Here is a 21098-nt window from a genome sequence, read left to right as displayed (position 1 = left end):
GGAAATTTGGGGGGAATTTGGAGGAATTTGGGGGGAATTTGGGGGAATTCCAAATTCCAAGTTGGGATTTTGGGGTTTTTTGGGTTTTTTTCAGGAGTTTGGTACAGATTTTGGGCTGATTTTAGGGTGATTTTGAAGTTGATTTTGGGGTGTTTATGGGGTGATTTGGGAGTAATTTCAGTGAGGATTTTGGGGTGACTTCAGAGGGATTTTGGGGTGATTGTGGGGAGGGATTCTGGGGCGATTTCAGGCTGATTTTGGGGAAGATTCTGTGAGTATTTTTGGATTGATTTTGGGGTGATTGTGGGAAGAATTTTGGGATGTTTTAGGACTGATTTAGGCCTCTTTTAGGGTCAGTTTTAGGGCTGATTTAGGAGTGTTTTAGGGCTGATTTAGGGTTGATTAAGGGTTGATTTAGGGCTGTTTTAGGGCTGATTCAGGGCTGTTTTAGGGTCGGTTTTGGGGCGATTTAGGGCTCTTTAGGGGTTGGTTTTGGGGTGTTTTCAGAGTGTTTTAGGGTCAGTTTGGGGTGATTTAGGGCCGTTTTAGGGCTGATTTTGGGGAGATTTAGGGCCATTTTAGGGTCAGTTTTGGGGTGGTTTAGGGCTGTTTTAGGGTCAGTTTGGGGGTGATTCAGGGCTGTTTCAGGGCCAATTTCAGGGCTGTTTTAGGGCCAGTTTAGGGCTGATTCAGGGCTCTTTTAGGGTCGGTTTTGGGCTGATTCAGGGCTAATTCAGGGCTGTTTCAGGGTCAGTTTAGGGTCAGTTTGGAGCCATTTCAGGGTCAGTTTAGGGCTGCTTCAGGGTCAGTTTAGGGCTGTTTCAGGGTCAGTTTAGGGTCAGTTTGAGGGCCGTTTCAGGGTCAGTTTAGGGTCAGTTTAGGGCTGTTTCAGGGTCAGTTTAGGGTCAGTTTGGAGCTGTTTCAGGGTCAGTTTAGGGTCAGTTTGGAGCTGTTTCAGGGTCAGTTTAGGGTCAGTTTGGAGCTGTTTCAGGGTCAGTTTAGGGTCAGTTTGGAGCTGTTTCAGGGTCTGTTTAGGGTCTGTTTGAGGGCCGTTTCAGGGTCAGTTTAGGGTCAGTTTTAGGGCCGTTTCAGGGCTGTTTTAGGGTCAGTTTTAGGGCTGTTTCAGGGTCAGTTTAGGGTCAGTTTGGAGCTGTTTCAGGGTCAGTTTAGGGCTGTTTCAGGGTCAGTTTAGGGCTGTTTCAGGGTCAGTTTAGGGTCAGTTTGGAGCTGTTTCAGGGTCAGTTTAGGGCTGTTTCAGGGTCAGTTTAGGGCTGTTTCAGGGCTGTTTCAGGATCAGTTTAGGGCTGTTTCAGGGTCAGTTTAGGGTTGGTTTTGGGGCTGTTTCAGGGGCAGTTTAGGGTCGGTTTTAGGGCTGTTTCAGGGGCAGTTTAGGGTCGGTTTTGGGGCTGTTTCAGGGTCAGTTTAGGGTCGGTTTTGGGGCTGTTTCAGGGTCAGTTTAGGGTCGGTTTTGGGGCTGTTTCAGGGTCAGTTTAGGGTCGGTTTTGGGGCCGTTTCAGGGTCAGTTTAGGGTCAGTTTAGGGCTGTTTCAGGGTCAGTTTAGGGTCAGTTTTAGGGCTGTTTCAGGGTCAGTTTAGGGCCGTTTCAGGGTCAGTTTAGGGCTGTTTCAGGGCTGTTTCAGGGTCAGTTTAGGGTCAGTTTGGAGCTGTTTCAGGGTCAGTTTAGGGTCAGTTTGGAGCTGTTTCAGGGTCAGTTTAGGGCTGTTTCAGGGTCAGTTTAGGGCTGTTTCAGGGTCAGTTTAGGGCTGTTTCAGGGTCAGTTTAGGGTCGGTTTTGGGGCTGTTTCAGGGTCAGTTTAGGGTCGGTTTTGGGGCTGTTTCAGGGTCAGTTTAGGGTCGGTTTGGGGCTGTTTCAGGGTCAGTTTAGGGTCGGTTTAGGGGCCGTTTCAAGTTAGTTAGGGTCAGTTTAGGGCTGTTTCAGGGTCAGTTTGAGACAGTTAAGGACTGTTTCGAGGTCAGTTTAGGGCTGTTTCAGGGTCAGTTTAGGGCTGTTTCAGGGCTGTTTCAGGGTCAGTTTAGGGTTGGTTTTGGGGTTGTTTCAGGGTCAGTTTAGGGTCGGTTTAGGGCCGTTCTCTCACCCGTGGCATTGTTCCTGTGCCAACCCCACTGCATCTCTTGCTGCAGAGCTCCATCGCTGTGACCCAGTCAAACAGGTAAATGTCCTCGTCGTTGTAGGAGGCCAACAGCTCTGCAGACAGGGAAACAGGGAAAAACTGAGGAAACAATGGGAAAAACAACAGGAATCGGGAAAACAGGGAATCGAAAAACTGAGGGAAAATGGAAACAGGGAAAATGGAAAACTGAGGGAAAACTGAGAAACTGAAACCTAAACAGAAAACGGGAAACTGAAGGGGAACTGAGGGGAAACAGAGGAGACTGAGGGGAGACTGAGGGGAGACTAAGGGAGACTAGGGGAGACTGAGGAGACTAAGGAGACTGAGAAAACTGAGGAAGACAGGGGAAAACTGAGGGGGAAACTGAGGGGAAACTGAGGGGAAGACTGAGGGGAAGACTGAGGGGAAGACTGAGGGGAAAACTGAGGGGGAAACTGAGGGGAATCATTGGGAAAAACTGAGGGGAAAACAGCAGAAATCAGGAAAAACTGAGGGGAAACATCAGGAAAAACTGAGGGGAAAACTGAGGGGAAATTGGGAAAACATCAGGAAAAACTGAGGGAAAACTGAGGGGAAACTGAGGGGAAAACTGAGGGGAAAACTGAGGGGAAAACTGAGGGGAAAACTGAGGGGAAAAAAGAGGGGAAAACTGAGAAAAACTGAGAAAAACTGAGGGAAAACTGAGGAAAACTGAGGGAAAACTGAGGGGAAAATGAAGGGAAAACTGAGGGAAAACTGAGGGAAACTGAGGGGGGGAAACTGAGGAAACTGAGGGAAGCACAGGGGGAGACTGAGGAGACAGGGGAGACTGAGGGGAGACTGAGAAGACTGAGGGGAGACTGAGGGAAACTGAGGGGGAAACAGGGGAGACTGAGGAGACTGAGGGGAAAACTGAGGGGAAAACTGAGGAAACTGAGGGGAGACTGAGGGGAGACTGAGGGAAAACTGAGAGGGAAAACTGAGGGAAACTGAGGGAAACTGAAGCGAGGGGGAAACTGAGGAGGGGAGACTGAGGGGGAGACTGAGGGGAAGACTGAGGGGGAGACTGAGGGGGAGACTGAGGGGAAAACTGAGGGGAAACTGAGGGGGAGACTGAGGGGGAGACTGAGGGGAATCATTGGGAAAAACTGAGGGGAAAACAGCAGAAATCAGGAAAAACTGAGGGGAAACATCAGGAAAACCTGAGGGGAAAACTGAGGGGAAATTGGGAAAACTGAGGGAAAAACTGAGGGGAAACTGAGGGGAAACTGAGGGGAAACTGAGGAGGAAACTGAGGAGAGAATTGAGGGGAAAACTGAGGGGAAACACCGGGAAAACCTGAGGGGAAATTGAGAAAACTGAGGGAAAAACTGAGGGGAATCACGAAAAACTGAGGGGAAAACAGGAAAATGATGAGGAAAATGGGGGAAAATGGTGGGGAAATGAGGAAAAACTGAGGGGAAATGGGGAAAATGGTGAGGAAAATGGGAAAAACATCAAGAAATGGGGAAAAATGGAGGGGAAATGTAAAAAAACTGAGGGAAATAGGAAAAACTGAGGGGAAAACTGAGGGGAAAAACAGCAGGAAATTGGGAAAAACAGCAAGAAATGGAATAAAATTGAGGGAAAATAGGGAAAATGGTGAGGAAAATGGGGAAAAACAGCGGGAAATCAGGAAAAACTGCAAGAAATGGGGAAAACTGAGGGGAAATGGGAAAAACTGAGCAGGAAATGGGGGAAACGGTGGGAAAATGGGAAAAAACAGAGGAAAAATGGGGAAAAATGGTGGGAAAATTGGGAAAAACTGAGGGAAATCGGGAAAAACAGTGGGAAAATGGGATAGAACAGTGGGAAAACTGGAAAATGGTGGGGAAAATGGGGAAAAACATTGGGAAATCAGGAAAAACTGAGGGAAGTGGGGAAAAATGGGGAAAATGGGGAAAACAGCAGGAAATCAGGGGAAAAATGGGGAAATTTGGGGGAAAATAGGAAAAACAAGGAGAAGGGGGAAGACCATAAGGAAAATGGGGAAAAATAGGGAGAAACGGGGAAAACAGGAGGGTCTGGAGCTCAATAGGTATTTTTTGGGGGAAAATTATTTTTCTTTTGGAAAACATAGAATTTTGAGGGGGAAATCAGGATTTTTTTGGGAAATAGGTGATTTTTGGGGGGGAAATGCATTTTTTGGGGGGAAAATGGATATTTTTTGAGAGGAAAGTTGGTTTTTTAGGGGGAAATGGGGGGTTTGGGGAGTGGGATCCCCAAAATTCCCAGCTGGACTCACCTGAGCCATCGTGGCTGTACACCAGGCAGGTGATGTTGGCTTTGGATTCACTGTTCACCTGGAAAAATGGGAAAAAATCTCAGATCAGCTCCTTTTCCCAGGAATTTCCAACCTTAAACTCCCAGACTGGGATTTAGGGAGGAGGAAAATTGGGATTGAGGGGTAAAAACCTCAAAAAATGAGATTTTAGGGGGTTTTTGTAGCTTCCTGAGGGGTTTTTTCAGGGAAAGGAGAGGTTTTTTCCCATGGGATGACTCCAGGGTGATCCCAAACCCATCCCAGTGCTCCCAGTTCCCTCCCAGTATCTCCCAATTCCCTCCCAGCATCTCCCAGTTCCCTCCCAGTTCCTCCAGTACCAGGTGATGAGGACAGAACTTCTTCAGCACTCCATTGTTCTCGTTCTCATCAATTTTCCTCTGGTCGTAAATCCTGAAAAATCAGGGAAAAAAGGGATTGGATCAGATCCAGGGAGAACTTTGGATCCTAAAAATTCCTTTCCTCAGCTCCGGGATCCCAGGGCAAAAATTCCATCCTAAAATTCCCTGGAATTTTGGGCCAGGATAGGTTCAGATTTGGGGCAGGAATGAGGTTTCCATGCCCAAAATCCCATCCTAAAATTCTCTGGATTTGGGGCAAGAATGACATTCCCGTGCCAGAAATTCCACATTAAAATTCCCTGGAATTCCACCTGGATTTGGAGCAGGAATGAGGTTTCCATGCCCAAAATCCCATCCTAAAATTCCCTGGAATTCCATGATGGGATACACTTGGATTTGGGGCAGAAACGAATCTTTCATGCCCGAAATTCCAACCTGAAATTCCCTGGAATTCTGGGCCAGGATACACCTGGATTTGGGGCAGAAACGCAATTTTCCATGCCCGAAATTCCATCCTGAAATTACGTGGAATTTGGGGCAACAATGACATTCCTGTGCCTGAAATTCCATCCTAAAATTCCCTGGAATTCCATGCTGGGATACACCTGGATTTGGAGCAGGAATGGGTTTCCATGTCAAAATTCCATCCTGAAATTCCCTGGAATTTTGTGCCAGGATAGACTTGGTTTTGGGGCTCCCAGTGCTCCCAGTTTGGCCTCACCAAACAAACTGGTCCCAGACCCCGATCTGGGATGGGGAAATCCCTGGATTTGGGAAGAGGAAGTTGGGAAGAGGAAATCATGGATTTGGGATGGGGAATCATAGATTTGGGCTCTCCCAGTGCTCCCAGTTTGCCCCACCTCACAAACAGGCCATGGCCCCCAATTTGGGAAGGGAAATCATGGATTTGGGATTGGGAAATCACAGATTTGGGCTCTCCCAGTGCTCCCAGTTTGGCTTCACCAAACAAACTGGTCCCAGATCCCAATTTGGGAAGGGAAAATCATGGATTCAGAAAGGGGAAGAGGCAGATTTAGGAAGAGGCAAATTTGGGAAGGGAAACCATGGATTTGGGATGGGAATTCCCTGGATTTGGGATCTCCCAGTGCTCCCAGTTTGGCCCCACCTGACAAACTGGTCATGGCCCTTGATTTGGGAAGAGAAATCCCTGGATTTAGGATGGAGAAACCATGGATTTGGGAAGGGGAAGGGACAGATTTAGGAAATCACGGATTTGGGATGGGGAAAACAGGGATTTGGGGCTCCCAGTGCTCCCAGTTTGGCATCACCTCACAAACTGCTCGTGGCCCCTGATTTGGGAAGGGAATCCCTGGATTTAGGATGGGCAAACCACGGATTTGGGAAATGGAAATCTTGAATTTAGGATGGGGAAATCATGGATTCAGGAAGGGAAATCACGGATTTGGGATGGGAATCCCTGGATTTGGGATGGGAATCCCTGGATTTGGGATGGGAATCCCTGGATTTGGGATGGAATTCCCTGGATTTGGGATGGGAATGCCTGGATTTGGGATGGGAATGCCTGGATTTGGGATGGGAATGCCTGGATTTGGGATGGGAATTCCCTGGATCTGAGCTCTCCCAGTGCTCCCAGTCTGCTCACCTCACGAACTGGTCGCGGCCGCCGACAGCGAACTGGGAGGTGTTGGCAGGGTTGACAAAGATGGTGTAGAGCCCAACCTTCTTGTCCTTCTCCTTGGTCACCACCAGTTTCCTGGGAAAAACCTCGGGGTCAACCCCAAACTGACCCAAAACCACTTTTTCTCCATTTTTGCCATTTAAAAAAAAAAAAAAATCCCTATTTTTCCCAAAAAATCACCATTATTGCTAAAAAAAAATCGCCATTTTTCCCCCCAAATTCCCATTCTCCCCCTGAATCCTCATTTTCCTGGCAGAATTCTCATTTTCCTGCCCAGCATTCCCCATTATTACCCCCAAAATCCTCATTTTTTCCACAAATCCCCATTATTCCCCAAAAAAATCCCCATTTTTCCCCAAAAATTCCTCATTTCCCCCCAGAATCTCCATTTTCCTGCCCAGCATTCCCACTTTCCCCCAAAAAATCCCCATTTTTTACCCCAAAATCCCCATTTTTCTCCAAAAATTCCCCATTTTCCCCCCAAACCTCCATTTTCCTGGCAGAATCCTCATTTTCCTGCCCAGCATTCCTCATTATTACCCCCAAAATCTCCATTTTTCCCAAAAAATCCCCGTTTTTCCCCCTGAATCCCCATTTCCTCCCAGAATCTCATTTTCCTGGCGGAATTATCATTTTCCTGCTCAGCATTCCCATGTGCCCCCCCCAAATCCCCATTATTCCGAGAAAAATCACCATTTTTCCCCAAAAAAATCCCCATTCTTCCCCTGAATCCCCATTTTCCTGGCAGAATTATCATTTTCCTGCCCAGCATTCCCCATTATTACCCCAAAATTCTAATTTTTTCCACAAATCCCCATTATTCCCCAAAAAATCCCCATTTTTCCCCAAAAAATTCCCCATTTCCTCCCAGAACCTCCATTTTTCTGGCAGACTCCTCATTTCCCTGCCCAGCATTCTTCATTATTAGCTGCAAAATCCCCATTCTTTCCAAAAAAATCCCCGTTTTTCTCCTAAAATCCCCATTTCCCCCCAGAATCTCCATTTTTTCCCCAAAAATCCCCACTATTCCCCAGAAATTTCCCATTTCCCCCCAGAATCTCTTTTTTCCTGGCAGAATCCTACTTTTCTGCCCAACATTCCCATTTTCCCCCCAAAAATCGCCACTTTTTCCCCAAAAATCCCCATTTTTCCAAGGAAAATCCCAATTTTTCCAAGAAAAATCCCCACTATTCCCCAAAAAAATCCCCATTTTCCCCCAAACCAGCAGGGATTTTTGGGAATTGGGGTGGAATATTGGGGATTGGCTCAGCAGGGTGAGAATTCCCGAGGGATGCAGCAGGAGGGGGCTGGGCTCAGCTCTGCCCGTGGATTCCAGAGGGATCAGGGATTAAAAGGCTCATCCTGCTTATGAAACCTCGGGATTTGGGCTGAGCAGCCTCTGGAATGACAGCCTGCAGCCTTGGAAAAGTACAGAAGCTGTTTTTCCTAAAAGATCCCCGCTTTTCCCATAAAATATCCTGGTTTTCCATCCGAAAAAATTGATTTTCTACCCGAAATTCTTGGTTTGTATTAAAAAAATAGCTATTTTTCATCAAAAAACTGATGGTTTTCCCATAAAACTCAAACTGCTTTCCCCCAAAAAACACCTCAAAATAATGTTTTTTCCCAAAATTAATCTGATTGGGGAAAAAAATGTTTTCACACAAAAATATCAATTTTCCAAAAATAAAATCCATTTGTCAAAAAAAAAATCAGTTTCCTCACAAAAAATATCTATTTTTCCCAGAAATCTCCATTTCCAAGAAAAAAATCCAACATATTTTCTCCACAAAAATCACCTGATTTCCACAAAAAAACCTGGTTTCCCCCCAAAAATCTGATTTTCTCTCAAAAATAACCTGTTATTCCCCAACGTCCACCTGCCCCTGCCCCAAAATTCCCCATTTTTTCCCAAAATATCCCAGTTTTTCCTCTTAGAACCCTCATTTCCCCCCGAATCCCCCTTTTCTCAGCCAAAATCCCCATTTTCCCACCCAAAATCCCCATTTTCTGCCCAGCATCCCCAAAAATCACTGTTTTTCCATAAAAAAATCCCCATTAAAAAAAAAAAAAATCCCCGTTCAAGACTCCGGATTCGGAATTCTTGATTTTCCCCCACAGAATTCCCACTTTCCCTCCAGAATCCCATTTTTCCCCCCCAAATCCTTGTTTATCATCCAGAATTCCCAAATTCCCCCTCAGAATTCCCACATTTCCCCTCAGAACTCCCATTTTTCCCACACTCACTAAGCAGACCGGTCCTAGTGCAAGTCGACAGAATCCCCATTTTCCCTCACAGAATCCCATTTTTCCCCCCAAATTCCCTTTTTTTTCCCTCCAAATCCCCATTTCTCACCCAGAATTCCTACTTTTCCCCTCAGAATTCCCATTTTCCCCTCAGAACTCCCACTTTTCCCCTCAGAACTCCCATTTTCCACTCAGAATTCCCCATTTTCCCCTCAGAACTCTCACTGTTCCCCTCAGAACTCCCATTTCCCCCTCAGAATCCCCTTTTCCCCCTCAGAACTCCCCATTTCCCCTCAGAACTCCCCATTTTCCCCTCAGAATCCCCATTTTCCCCTCAGAATCCCCATTTTCCCCTCAGAATCCCCATTTTCCCCTCAGAATCCCCATTTTCCCCTCAGAATCCCCATTTTCCCCTCAGAACTCCCCATTTTCCCCTCAGAACTCCCCATTTTCCCCTCAGAACTCCCACTTCTCCCACACTCACAATGCAGGCCAGTCCTGCCACAGGTCGACGGAAACCCCATTTTTCTGCCCCAAATCCCCATTTCCCATCCAGAATTCCCACTTTTCCCCTCAGAACTCCCACTTTTCCCTTCAGAATTCACACTTCTCCCACACTCACAACGCAGGCCAGTCCTGCCGCAGGTCGACGGAAACCCCATTTTCTCCCCCAGATCCCCATTTCCCATCCAGAATTCCCTATTTTCCCCTCAGAACTCCCACTTTTCCCCTCAGAACTCCCACTTTTCCCCCAGAACTCCTACTTTTCCCCTCAGAACTCCCACTTTTCCCCACAGAATTCACACTTCTCCCACACTCACAACGCAGGCCAGTCCTGCCGCAGGTCGACGGAAACCTCATTTTTCTCCCCCAAATCCCCATTTCCCACACAGAATTCCCTATTTTCCCCTCAGAATCCCCATTTTTCCCCTCAGAATCCCCATTTTCCCCTCAGAATCCCCATTTCCCTCACTCACGAGGCTGGCCGGTCCTGCCGCAGGTCGATGGTGAACACCACGGCATCCTCCCCAGCCGACAGGAACGTGCAGGGCGAGTCCGGCTCCAGCGCCAGCTGCCAACGGGGAAAAACAGGGAAAAACAGTGGGAATGGCTCACAAAAATCCCAAAAAACAGGAAAATCCACCCTGAAAAACCCCTTGTTTGAGGATTCCTGCCCTGAACAGCAGTGACGTCATTGGGGTGACGTCATCTGGGGTGACGTCATCTGGAGTGATGTCATCAGGGTGACATCATCTGGAGTAATGTCACTGGGGTAACGTCATCCAGAGTGACATCATTCCGTTGACATCATCGGGGTGACGTCATTGGGGTGACATCATCTGTCATTATATCATTCGGGTGATGTCATCGGTGTGACATCATCCAGGGTGATGTCATTGGGGAAACATCATCCAGAGTGACGTCATTGGGGTGACATCATTGGGGTGACATCATCCGGCATGATGTCATTGGGGTGACATCATCCAGAGTGACATAATCGGGGTGACGTCATCTGCAGTGATGTCATCGGGGTGACATCACCAGGGGGTGACATCACCAGGACAACAGCACAGCCAAGGGTTTGAACTTCTCCCAAAAACGGGAAAATCCCAGTAATTCCGGGATTTTAATGAAAATGAGTGTGGGGATGTGGTGGTGACGTCACCAGAAGGTCACAGGTGACGTCACGGATGATGTCACAGGTGACAATGGCACATCCAAGGGTTTAAATATTTGGGAATTGGTTTCTTTGCTCCCAAAAAGTGAGAAAATCCCCAAAATCCCTGGATTTTAATGGAGCTGAGTGTGCTCACGTGGTGGTGATGTCATCAGGAGCTCACAGGTGACATCACAGGTGACATCAATGTGACAATGACACATCCAAGGCTTTGAATATTTGGGAATTGGCTCCCTTTGCTCCCAAAAAGTGGGAAAATTCTTTCCTTTTCCCCCAAAACCTTTGATTTGGATGGAGAAAAACTGGATCCCCCTCACCTGTGTGGTGACGTCACCAGGAGCTCTCAGGTGACATCACAGGTGACAACAACCACTAAATAAACACTTGGGAATTGCTTCTCTTTGCACCCAGAAAGTGCCAAAATCCCCTCTTTTCTCCCAAAAAAACCTTTGGATTTTAAGGAAAATGAGCAGGATCCACCTGTGGGGTGATGTCACCAGGAGGCTGCAGGTGACATCACAGGTGACATCACAGCCCCACCACTGTTCCCACACCATTCCTGGATTCCCAATACCCCAAATCCCGGGATTTGCCATTCCCAGATCCCAAACCCACCTTGTGGGAAGCTCCCTTGTGCTGGGCTTGGTGCTGTGACAGCACTGGGTGTCACCTCTGTGGTGACATCCCAGCTTCTCCCCTTGTTCCTACACCATTCCCACAGTGTTCCCCCATTCCCACTGACCCTAAATCCTGGGATTTCCCATTCCCAGATCCCAAACCCACCTTGTGGGAAGCTCCCTTGTGCTGTGCCATGCATTTGGTGCTGTGACAGCACCAGGTGTCACCTCTGTGGTGACATCCCAGCTCCTCCCCTTGTTCCTACACCATTCCCAGTGTTCTCCCATTCCCAATGATCCCAAATCCTGGGATTTCCCGTTCCCAAATCCCAGACCCACCTTGTGGGAAGCTCCCTTGTGCTGAGCCACCCGCTTGGTGCTGTGACAGCACTGGGTGTCACCTCTGTGGTGACATCCCTGCTCCTCCCCTGCTCCCACCCCATTCCCACAGTGTTCCCCCACTCCCAATGATCCCAAATCCCATTCCCAATGATCCCAAATCCCAGACCCACCTTGTGGGAAGCCCCCTTGTGCTGAGCCACCCTCTTGGTGCTGCGGCAGCACTGGGTGGCAGAGAGCTCGGCCACCCTGACCTGCCCGTCCCGAGCACACATGGCCAGCGTGGAGTCACCGCTGTTGGGCAGGAACTTGGCCTGGAAAACAGGGAAAAACAGGGAAAATGGTGGGAAAGGGGAGATGGGGAAAAGGGGGAAATGGGGGAAAGGGAAAAAGGTGGGGGAAGGGAAATGGGGGAGAAAAGGGGAAATGGGGGAAAGGGAGGGAAGGAGGGGAAAAGGAAAGGAAGGGGAAAGGAAGGAAAAGGAAGGGGAAAAGGAAGGGAAAAGAAAGGAAGGGGAAAGGAAGGGGAAAAGGATGGGGAAAGGATGGGGAAAAGGATGGGGAAAAGGATGGGGAAAAGGATGGGGAAAAGGATGGGGAAAAGGATGGGGAAAAGGATGGGGAAAAGGTGGGGGAAAAGGTGGGGGAAAAGGTGGGGGAAAAGGAGGGGGAAAAGGAGGGGAAAAGGCATGAGAGAGGAAGGAGAGAGGAAGGAGAAAGGGGAAAAAAGGGAGAAAGATGGGGAAAGAGTGGAAAGGGGTGGGAAAAATGGGGGAAAACAGGGGGAAAGAGGGGAAAATGGGGAAAAAGTGGGAAAAAAAGGAAGGTCCCGAGGAGGAGGTGGAGGAGGAACAGGAAGGGGAAGGTGCTGGTGGGAATTGTCCTGGGAATTAGCCCAGATGTCCAGGGAATTGTCCCAGTCCTCTTGGAACCATCCCAAACTCTCCCCTGGGAATTATCCCAAGATCTCCCCTGGGAATTATCCCAAATTCTGCCAGGAATCATTCCAAACTCTCCCCTGGGAATTATATCAAGATCTCCCCTGGGAATTATCCCAAATTCTGCCAGGAATTATCCCAAACTCTGCCAGCAATTATCCCAAACTCTCCTGGGAATCATCCTGGCAATGATCTCGAGTTCTCCCAGGAATCCTCCTCAGCTTTTCTGGGAATCATTCCAAGCTCTGCCAGCAATCACCTGAGCCATTATCCCAAACTCTCCTGGAAATCATCCCAAGCTCTCCCGGGAGAGAGAATCACCTCAGCTATCCCAGGAATCATCCCAAGTTTTTCCTTTGGAATTATTTCTTTGGAATCCTCCCGAGCTGTCCCATGGGAAACACCCCATGACCTCATAGGGATTCCCGGAATTCCATAGGGATCACCCCAGAATTCCCAGGAATCACCCTGGAATTACCCCAGAATTCCCAGGAATCATCCTAGAATCACCCCAGAATTCCCTGGAATCACCCAGGAATTCCCAGGAATCATCCTGGAATCACCCCAGAATTCCCTGGAATCACCCAGGAATTCCCAGGAATCATCCTGGAATCACCCCAGAATTCCTGGGAATCATCCTGAACTTTCTCCTGGGAACCAACCTGAGCTCTCCAGGGAACCTTCCCAAGGTCTCCAGGTTTTTCTGGGAATGATCCTGGCAATTATCCCAAACTTTTTCCTGGGAATTACCACCCTGAGCTCTCCTGGGAATCATCCCAAACTTTTCCAGGAATCCTCCACAGACCCCTGGGAATTATCCCAACCTTTCCCAGGTGTCCCAGGAATCATCCCAGCTCCCCAGGGCTGTGGGAACATCCCAATCCCAACCCCATCCTGGCTGGATCAATTCCCCACAGTCTGTTCCCATATCCCTTCCTTTTCCATTGATGTCTTTCCCAAGCATTCCCTAATCCAGGTGAAATTTTCCTGGGATCCTCCTCCTCCTCCTCCATCCCACCCGCAGCTCACAGTCCTGTGAATTCCACACCACACCTTTGGGATCAATTTCCCACAGTCACTTCCCACATCCCTTCCTGTTCCATTTTCCCAATTATTGTTCACTTTTCCCAATTGCTCCCTGGCCCAGCTGAGATTTTCCTGGGATCCTCCACCTCCTCCTCCTCCTCCATCCCCAACTCACAACCCGGTGAATTTCACATCACATCTGTGGGATTTGGGGATCAATTTGGAGATCAATTCCCCCCAGTCTGTTCCCACATCCTTTCCTGTCCCATTGACACTTTTCCCAACCATTCCCTAATCCAGCTGAGCTGTTCCTGGGATCTTCCACCTCCTCCTCCATTCCCAACTCACAACCCTATGAATTTCACGCCACACCTTTGGGATTTGGGGATCAATTCGGGGACCAATTCCCCCCTGCCTGTTCCCACATCCTTTCCTGTTCCACTGACAATTTTCCCAACCATTCCCTAATCGAGTTGAGCTGTTCCTGGGATCCTCTCCCACCCCAAACAGGGACCCTAAGGATGATGGAATTTAGGGAACATCTTTGGGATCTGGGGATCAATTTGGAGATCAATTCCCCCCAGTCTGTTCCCACATCCCTTCCTGTTCCACTGACATCTTTCCTAAGCATCCCCTGGTCCAGCTGAGCTGTTCCTGGGATCTTCCACCTCCTCCTCCATCCCCAACTCACAACCCCGTGAATTTCACACCACATCTGTGGGATTTGGGGATCAGTTTGGAGATCAATTTCCCCCAGTCTGTTCCCACATCCCTTCCTGCCTCCCTGACATCTTTCCCAAGTATTCTCTAATCCAGGTGAGATTTTCCTGGGATCTTCCACCTCCTCCTCCATCCCATCCCCAACTCACAACCCCGTGAATTTCACACCACATCTGTGGGATTTGGGGATCAGTTTGGGGATCAATTCCCCCCAGTCTGTTCCCACATCCCTTCCTGTTCCACTGACATCTTTCCCAACCATTCCCTGTTCCACCTGAGATCTTCCTAGGATCTTCCACCACCTCCTCCTCCATCCCCAACTCACAACCTCACAAATTCCACACCACACCTTTGGGATTCGGGGGGTCAGTTCCCCCAGTCTGTTCCCACATCCCTTCCTGCTTCACTGACACTTTTCCCAATTATTCCCTAATCCAGCTGAGCTGTTCCTGGGCTCTTCTACCTCCTCCTCCATTCCCAACTCAAAACCCTGGGAATTCCAGATCACTTTGGGATCTGGGGATCAATTTGGAGATCAATTTCCCACAATCTGTTCCCACATCCCTTCCTGTTCCACTGACACTTTTCCCAATTATTCCTTAGTCCAAGTGAGATTTTCCTATGATCTTCCACCTCCTCCTCCTCCATCCCCAACCCACAACTTCCCACCACACCTTTAGCATTCCCAACCCCACCCTCTCCCAGCCCCACTCCCCCACAATTCCCCACTCCCTCCCCTTTTCCCCACCTGGAAGACGTTGCTCTTGTGCCCGCTGTCGAACTGCAGCACGGGCCGGCGCCGCAGCCAGTCCCACACCAGCACCTTGAGGTCGTCGCTGCCGCTGGCCAGGCGGGTGCCGCGCTGGTTGAAGTGCAGCGTGTTGACGCAGCCCGTGTGTCCCTCCAGGCCGTGCTGCAGCCGGAACTTCTGCACGAAGAGCCGCGCCCCGCAGGCCTGCGACACGAAGCGGGAGCAGCAGCCCAGCTCCCTCTGGCGCAGCGCGGGGATCGCCCTCCAGCGCGGCCGCGGCAGAGCCCACGTCTCCGAGGCCACCCAGTCCTCCAGCGCCTGCTCCTCGTCCGACGAGTCGCGCTCGTGGGGCGGCCGTTTGCGCGGAGCTCTGCGCCTGGCCCGCGGCTCCTCCTCCTCATCCTCCTCATCTTCATCGTCCTCATCCTGCCGCGGCTCCTCGGGGATGGAGTAGTGGCCGGTGTCGTCCATGCTGTCGCTGTCCTTGTCCCCGGAGCTGTCGCTGTCGCTGGCTCTGCCCCGCGCCGCCCCGGCGTCCTCCCCGGTCAGGCTGAGGCTCAGGTCGGATGCCTCCACCTCGATCCCCGAGGATGTCTCACGGCCCTCCTCGGCCGACATCTCCTCGGGGCTGCTCGACAGGCTGCCTGGGGACAGGGACAGGGGACGGTGTCACCAGTGTCACCATAGCTATGGGGACACCACAGTGTCACTGCCATGGGCACAGGGACAGTGTCACAGCCTGGGCACAGGGACACCTCGATCCCCGAGGATGTCTCACGACCTTCCTCAGCTGACATCTCCTCAGGGCTGCTTGACAGGCTGCCTGGGGACATGGGGACATCACAGTGTCACCAGTGTCACCATAGCTATGGGGACATCACAGTGTCACTGCCATGGGGCCATGGGGACAGGGACAGTGTCACAGCCTGGGCACAGGGACACCTCGATCCCCGAGGATGTCTCACGGCCCTCCTCGGCCGACATCTCCTCGGGGCTGCTTGACAGGCTGCCTGGGGACATGGGGACATCACAGTGTCACCATAGCTATGGGGACATCACGGTGTCACTGCCATGGGCACAGGGACATTGTCACTGCCATGGGCACAGGGACACCTCGATCCCCGAGGATGTCTCACAGCCCTCCTCGGTCAACATCTCCTCAGGGCTGCTCGGGGACATGGGGACATCACAGTGTCACCAGTGCCACCACAGCTAAGGGGACATCACGGTGTCACTGCCATAGGGACAAGGACAGGGACACCTCAATCCCCGAGGATGCCCTCCTCAGCTGACATCTCCTCGGGGCTGCTCGACAGGCTGCCTGGGGACAGGGACAGGGGACAGTGTCACCAGTGCCATCATAGCTATGGGGACATCACAGTGTCACTGCCACGGGGCCATGGGGACAGGGACATTGTCACTGCCTGGGGACATGGGGACATCACAGTGTCACCAGTGTCACCATTGCTATGGGGACAGGGACATGGGGGCATTGTCACCACAGGGATAGCAGGGACACTGCACTGCTCCACAGGCTGCCTGGGGACATGGGGACATGGGACAGTGTCACCATAGCCATGGGGATATCACAGTGTCACTGCCATGGGGCCATGGGGCCAGGGACATTTGTCACTGCCATGGGGACAGGGACACCTCGATCCCCGAGGATGTCTCACGGCCTTCCTCAGCTGACATCTCCTGACAGGCTGCCTGGGGACATGGGGACATCACAGTGTCACCACAGCTATGGGGACAGCAGGGACACCTCAACAGGCTGCCTGAGGACAGGGGATATGGGACAGTGTCGCTGCCATGGGGACAGGGACATGGGGACATTGTCACCATGGGGACAGCAGGGACACCACACTGCTCCACAGGCTGCCTGGGGACATGGGGCAGTGTCACTGCCATGGGGACACAGGCTGCCTATGGAGAGGGGACACTGCATTGTCACCAGTGTCACCACACTGCTCACCAGGCTGCCTGGGGACAGGGACAGTGTCACCAGTGTCACCATGGCGACAGCTGGACAGGCTGCATGGGGACAGGAGAGCATTGCACTGTCCCCACAGGTGGTGACACTGCCACCACCATGGGGACAGCGTGACAGCCAGCTGGGGACAGGGGACACCGCGCTGCTGGCACTGCCACCATGGGGACAGCGCGGTGGCACCACGGCTGGCACCTGAGCTGGCACCTTGTCACCCCTGCTGCCACCCTGGCACCATCTCTGCCACCACTGTCACATCCTGGCATCATCACTGTCACCTTGTCACCATCGCTGCCACCCACACTGCCACCCTGTCACCTTCACTGTCACCATCACTGCCACCTTGTCACCATCACTGTCACCTTGTCACCATCGCTGCCACCCACACTGCCACCCTGTCACCTTCACTGCCACCATCACTGCCACCTTGTCACCATCACTGTCACTTTGTCACCATCGCTGCCACCCACACTGCCACCCTGTCACCTTCACTGCCACCATCACTGCCACCTTGTCACCATTGCTGCCACCCTGGCACCTGCAGTGTCACCCTCAGTGCCACCCTTGCTGCCACACTGCCTCTCACTGTTATCTTCATTGTCACTTTGTCACCACTGCTGCCACCATCACTGCCACCCTCGCTGTCCCCAGGACACCCCCACTGTCACCCTGTGCCACTCAGTGTCACCCTGTCACCATCACTGGCATCCTGACACCTTCACTGCCACCTTGTCACCTTCACAGCCATCCTGACACCTTCGCTGTCACCATCACTGCCACCCTGTCACCATCACTGTCATCTTGGTACCTTCACTGCCACTATCACTGCCACCTTGTCACCATCACTTGTCACCCTGACACCATCACTGTCACCCTGTCACACTCACTGTCACCCTGACACCATCACTGCCACCTTCACTGCCACCTTGTCACCATCACTGTCACCTTGTCACCATCACTGCCACCCTGTCACCATCACTGTCACCCTGTCACTATCACTGCCACCCTGTCACCATCACTGTCACTCTGTAACCATCACTGTCACCATGGCACCTCTGCTGTCACCCTGTCCCCATCACTGCCACCTTCACTGCCATCTTGTCACCATCATTGTCATCTTGGCACCTTCACTGCCACCATCACTATCACTGCCACCATTACTGTCACCCTGACACCATCATTGTCATCTTGGCACCTTCACTGCCACCATCACTGTCACCATCACTGTCACCATCACTGCCACCATCACTGTCACCCTGTCCCAATCAGTGTCACCCCGGCACCTTCACTGTCACCCTGTCACCATCACTGCCACCCTGTCCCCAGCTGTCCCCAGCTGTCCCCTCACCGTTGACGATGTCTGTCCTGCCGTCCATGCTGCCACCTCTGTCTGACATCGCCGCTTCCCCGGGATTCCTGCGGGGACAGAGAGGCTTGGGGACACCGCAGGTTGGGGACACCGAAGGTTGGGGACACTGCAGGCTGGGGACACCAAAGGCTTGGGGACACCAAAGGCTGGGGACACCAAGGCTTGGGGACACCAGGGCAGGAGTGACCCTGCCACAGCCACCCCGGGATGTCCCTTGTGTCCCCAACCCCCCCAGGGCACCCCAGACATTCCCAAAATCCCCATTTTCCGTGGAAAAACCACCTGGGAAGCTCTGGGGCCGGCTCAGCATGCCGGGAAAAACTGATCCTGAGGGATTTGGGAACCCCAGGAATCCATTTTTAGACATTCCCACACAAAATTCCCATATTTCCACCTTCCATGGAGCCCCAGGGCACCACAGACATTCCCAAAAACCACAATTTTCCACGGAAAAACCACAATTTTCCACGGAAAAACCACAATTTTCCAAGGAAAAACCACCTGGAAAGGCTCAGGACACCCAGCCCTGCTCAGAATTCCAGGAAAAGCTGATCCTGAAGGATTTGAAAACCCCTGGAATTCCATGGAAAAACACTGGAATTCCATGGAAAAAACACTGGAATTCCACGGAAAAAACACTGGAATTCCACGGAAAAAACACTGGAATTCCACGGGAAAAAATTTGAATTCCATGGAAAAAACACTAGAATTCCATGGGAAACCACCGGAATTCCACGGAAAAACACTGGAATTCCACAGAAAAACACTGGAATTCCACGGAAAAAACACTGGAATTCCATGGAAAAAACACTGGAATTCCACGGGAAAAACACTGGAATTCCACGGGAAACCACCGGAATTCCATGGAAAAAACACCAAAATTCCATTGAAAACCACCAGAATTCCATGGAAAAAACACCGGAATTCCACAGAAAAACACTGGAATTCCACAGAAAACCACTGGAATTCCATGGAAAAACACTGGAATTCCATGGAAAAACACCAAAATTCCATGGAAAACCACCAGAATTCCATGGAAAAACACCAGAATTCCATGAAAAAACCCTGGAATTCCATGGAAAACCACCACAATTCCATGGGAAAAACACTGGAATGCCGAGGCCAAGCACAGGGATCATTTTTCCCCTCCAAATCCAGCATTTTCCATCCATCCCAAGGAATTTTTCGCTTCCATCCCGAGGTGAGGAGATTCCGGAGGGGAGGAATTCATTCCCAGTCCTCCAGAGGGTGGAAAACCCGGCGGGAATTCCGGGGAATAAACCCAAAATCCTGGAATTCCGCAGCACATCTGGATAAGCTCAGCACTGCCGGCTGACAGTGCAGCTCCCAAAAATATCCGGGGAATTCCAGAGCCTCTGGAACTGGGAGCTGCAGGGATCTGCCTGACACTGACCCCAGACTGGGAGAGACTGGGAGAAACTGGGAGAAACTGGGATGGACTGGGATGGACTGGGAGAAACTGAGACAGACTGGGAGAAACTGGGATAGATTGGGATAAACTGGGAGAGACTGGGCAGAATGGGACAGACTGGGATAAACTGGGATGGACTGGGACAGACTGGGAGAAACTGGGACAAACTGGGAGAAACTGGGACAGACTGGGATAGACTGGGACAAACTAGGATGGACTGGGACAGACTGGGACAGACTGGGATAAACTGGAACAAACTGGGATAAACTGGAACAAACTGGGACTGACTGGGATAAACTGGGATAAACTGGGATAAACTGGGACTGACTGGAACAGGATGGGACAGACTGGGATAAACTGGGATAGACTGGGATAGACTGGGCCAGACGGGGCCAGACTGGGCTAAACTGGGACAGACTGGGAGTGACTGGGACAGACTGGGATGGACTGGGATAAACTGGGACAGACTGGGACAGACTGGAACAGAATGGGACAGACTGGGACGGACTGGGCAGCAATCCCACAGGGATTCCCAAGGGATGATCCTCTCCACCCCACTGATCCCAAATTCCTTATGGGATCACTGCAGCTCCTCCTGGTGTTCCCAAAAATCCCCAAATCCAACATTCTGGGATTCTGGGATGGAGAGCCTGGGTTCTGTGGGAATGGAGACCCCAAATCCTCCTGGATGGAACCCCAAAGTGTCTGGGAATGAAACCCCAAATTCCTTGGAATGGAGACCCCAAATTGTTTGGGAATGAAACCCCAAATTGTTTGGGAATGAAATCCCAAATTGTTTGGGAATGGAACCCACAATTCCCGCAGGATGGAGACCCCAAATTCCCAGGGACAGGACCCCAAACTCCTCAGGGATGGAGACCCCAAATCCCTCGGAAGAGAACCCCAAATCCATCAGGGATGGAATCCCAAATCCCTCAGAATGGAGGCCCCAGTTCCTTTGGGATGGAACCCGCAAATCCTCAGGGATGGAATTCCCAATTCCTTTGCAATGGAGCCCCAAATCCCTTGGAATGGAACCCCAAATTCCACCAGGATGGAGCCTCAAATCCCTTGGGATCACAGCCCCAAATCTTTTGGAATGAAACCCCAAATTCCTCCTGGATGGAGCCCCAAATCCTTTAGGATCACAGCCCCAAATCCTTTGGGATCACAGCCCCAAATCCTTTAGGATCACAGCCCCAAATCCTGTGGGATCACAGCCCCAAATCCTTTAGGATCACAGCCCCAAATCCCTTAGGATCACAGCCCCAAATCCTTTGGGATCACAGCCCCAAATCCCTTAGGATCAAACCCCCAAATCCTGTGGGATCACAGCCCCAAATCCTTTAGGATCACAGCCCCAAATCCTTTAGGATCACAGCCCCAAATCCTTTGGGATCACAGCCCCAAATCCCTTAGGATCAAACCCCCAAATCCTGTGGGATCACAGCCCCAAATCCTTTAGGATCACAGCCCCAAATCCTTTAGGATCACAGCCCCAAATCCTTTGGGATCACAGCCCCAAATCCCTTAGGATCAAACCCCCAAATCCTGTGGGATC

General features: G+C 51.0%; 1 protein-coding gene and 1 long non-coding RNA gene across 2 annotated transcripts in view; both read right to left on the bottom strand.

The window, feature by feature from the left end:
• The window catches only part of LOC146427216 (DDB1- and CUL4-associated factor 8-like), a 33767-nt gene that overhangs the window by 10507 nt on the left and 2162 nt on the right, over positions 1–21098 (bottom strand). The window contains 9 exon segments of the mRNA XM_085082204.1: positions 2095–2160; positions 2163–2204; positions 4394–4451; positions 4750–4822; positions 6395–6505; positions 9655–9749; positions 11485–11625; positions 14744–15390; positions 18085–18152. Coding sequence (XP_084938330.1) covers positions 2095–2160; positions 2163–2204; positions 4394–4451; positions 4750–4822; positions 6395–6505; positions 9655–9749; positions 11485–11625; positions 14744–15390; positions 18085–18133 — 1282 coding nt within the window. The 5' untranslated portion in view covers positions 18134–18152.
• LOC146427217 (uncharacterized) lies at positions 13150–14459 on the bottom strand. The gene is made up of 3 exons (XR_014856491.1): positions 14345–14459; positions 13422–13817; positions 13150–13244 (listed from the first exon to the last, which is right to left on the bottom strand). It is a non-coding gene; the product is annotated as an uncharacterized LOC146427217 (long non-coding RNA).

This window comes from Lichenostomus cassidix, chromosome 25 (assembly GCF_008360975.1).
Source record: "Lichenostomus cassidix isolate B80296 chromosome 25, HeHo_3.0, whole genome shotgun sequence".
Classification (NCBI taxonomy): Eukaryota; Metazoa; Chordata; class Aves; order Passeriformes; family Meliphagidae; genus Lichenostomus; species Lichenostomus cassidix.
This window is presented reverse-complemented; position numbering and strand designations above follow the sequence as displayed.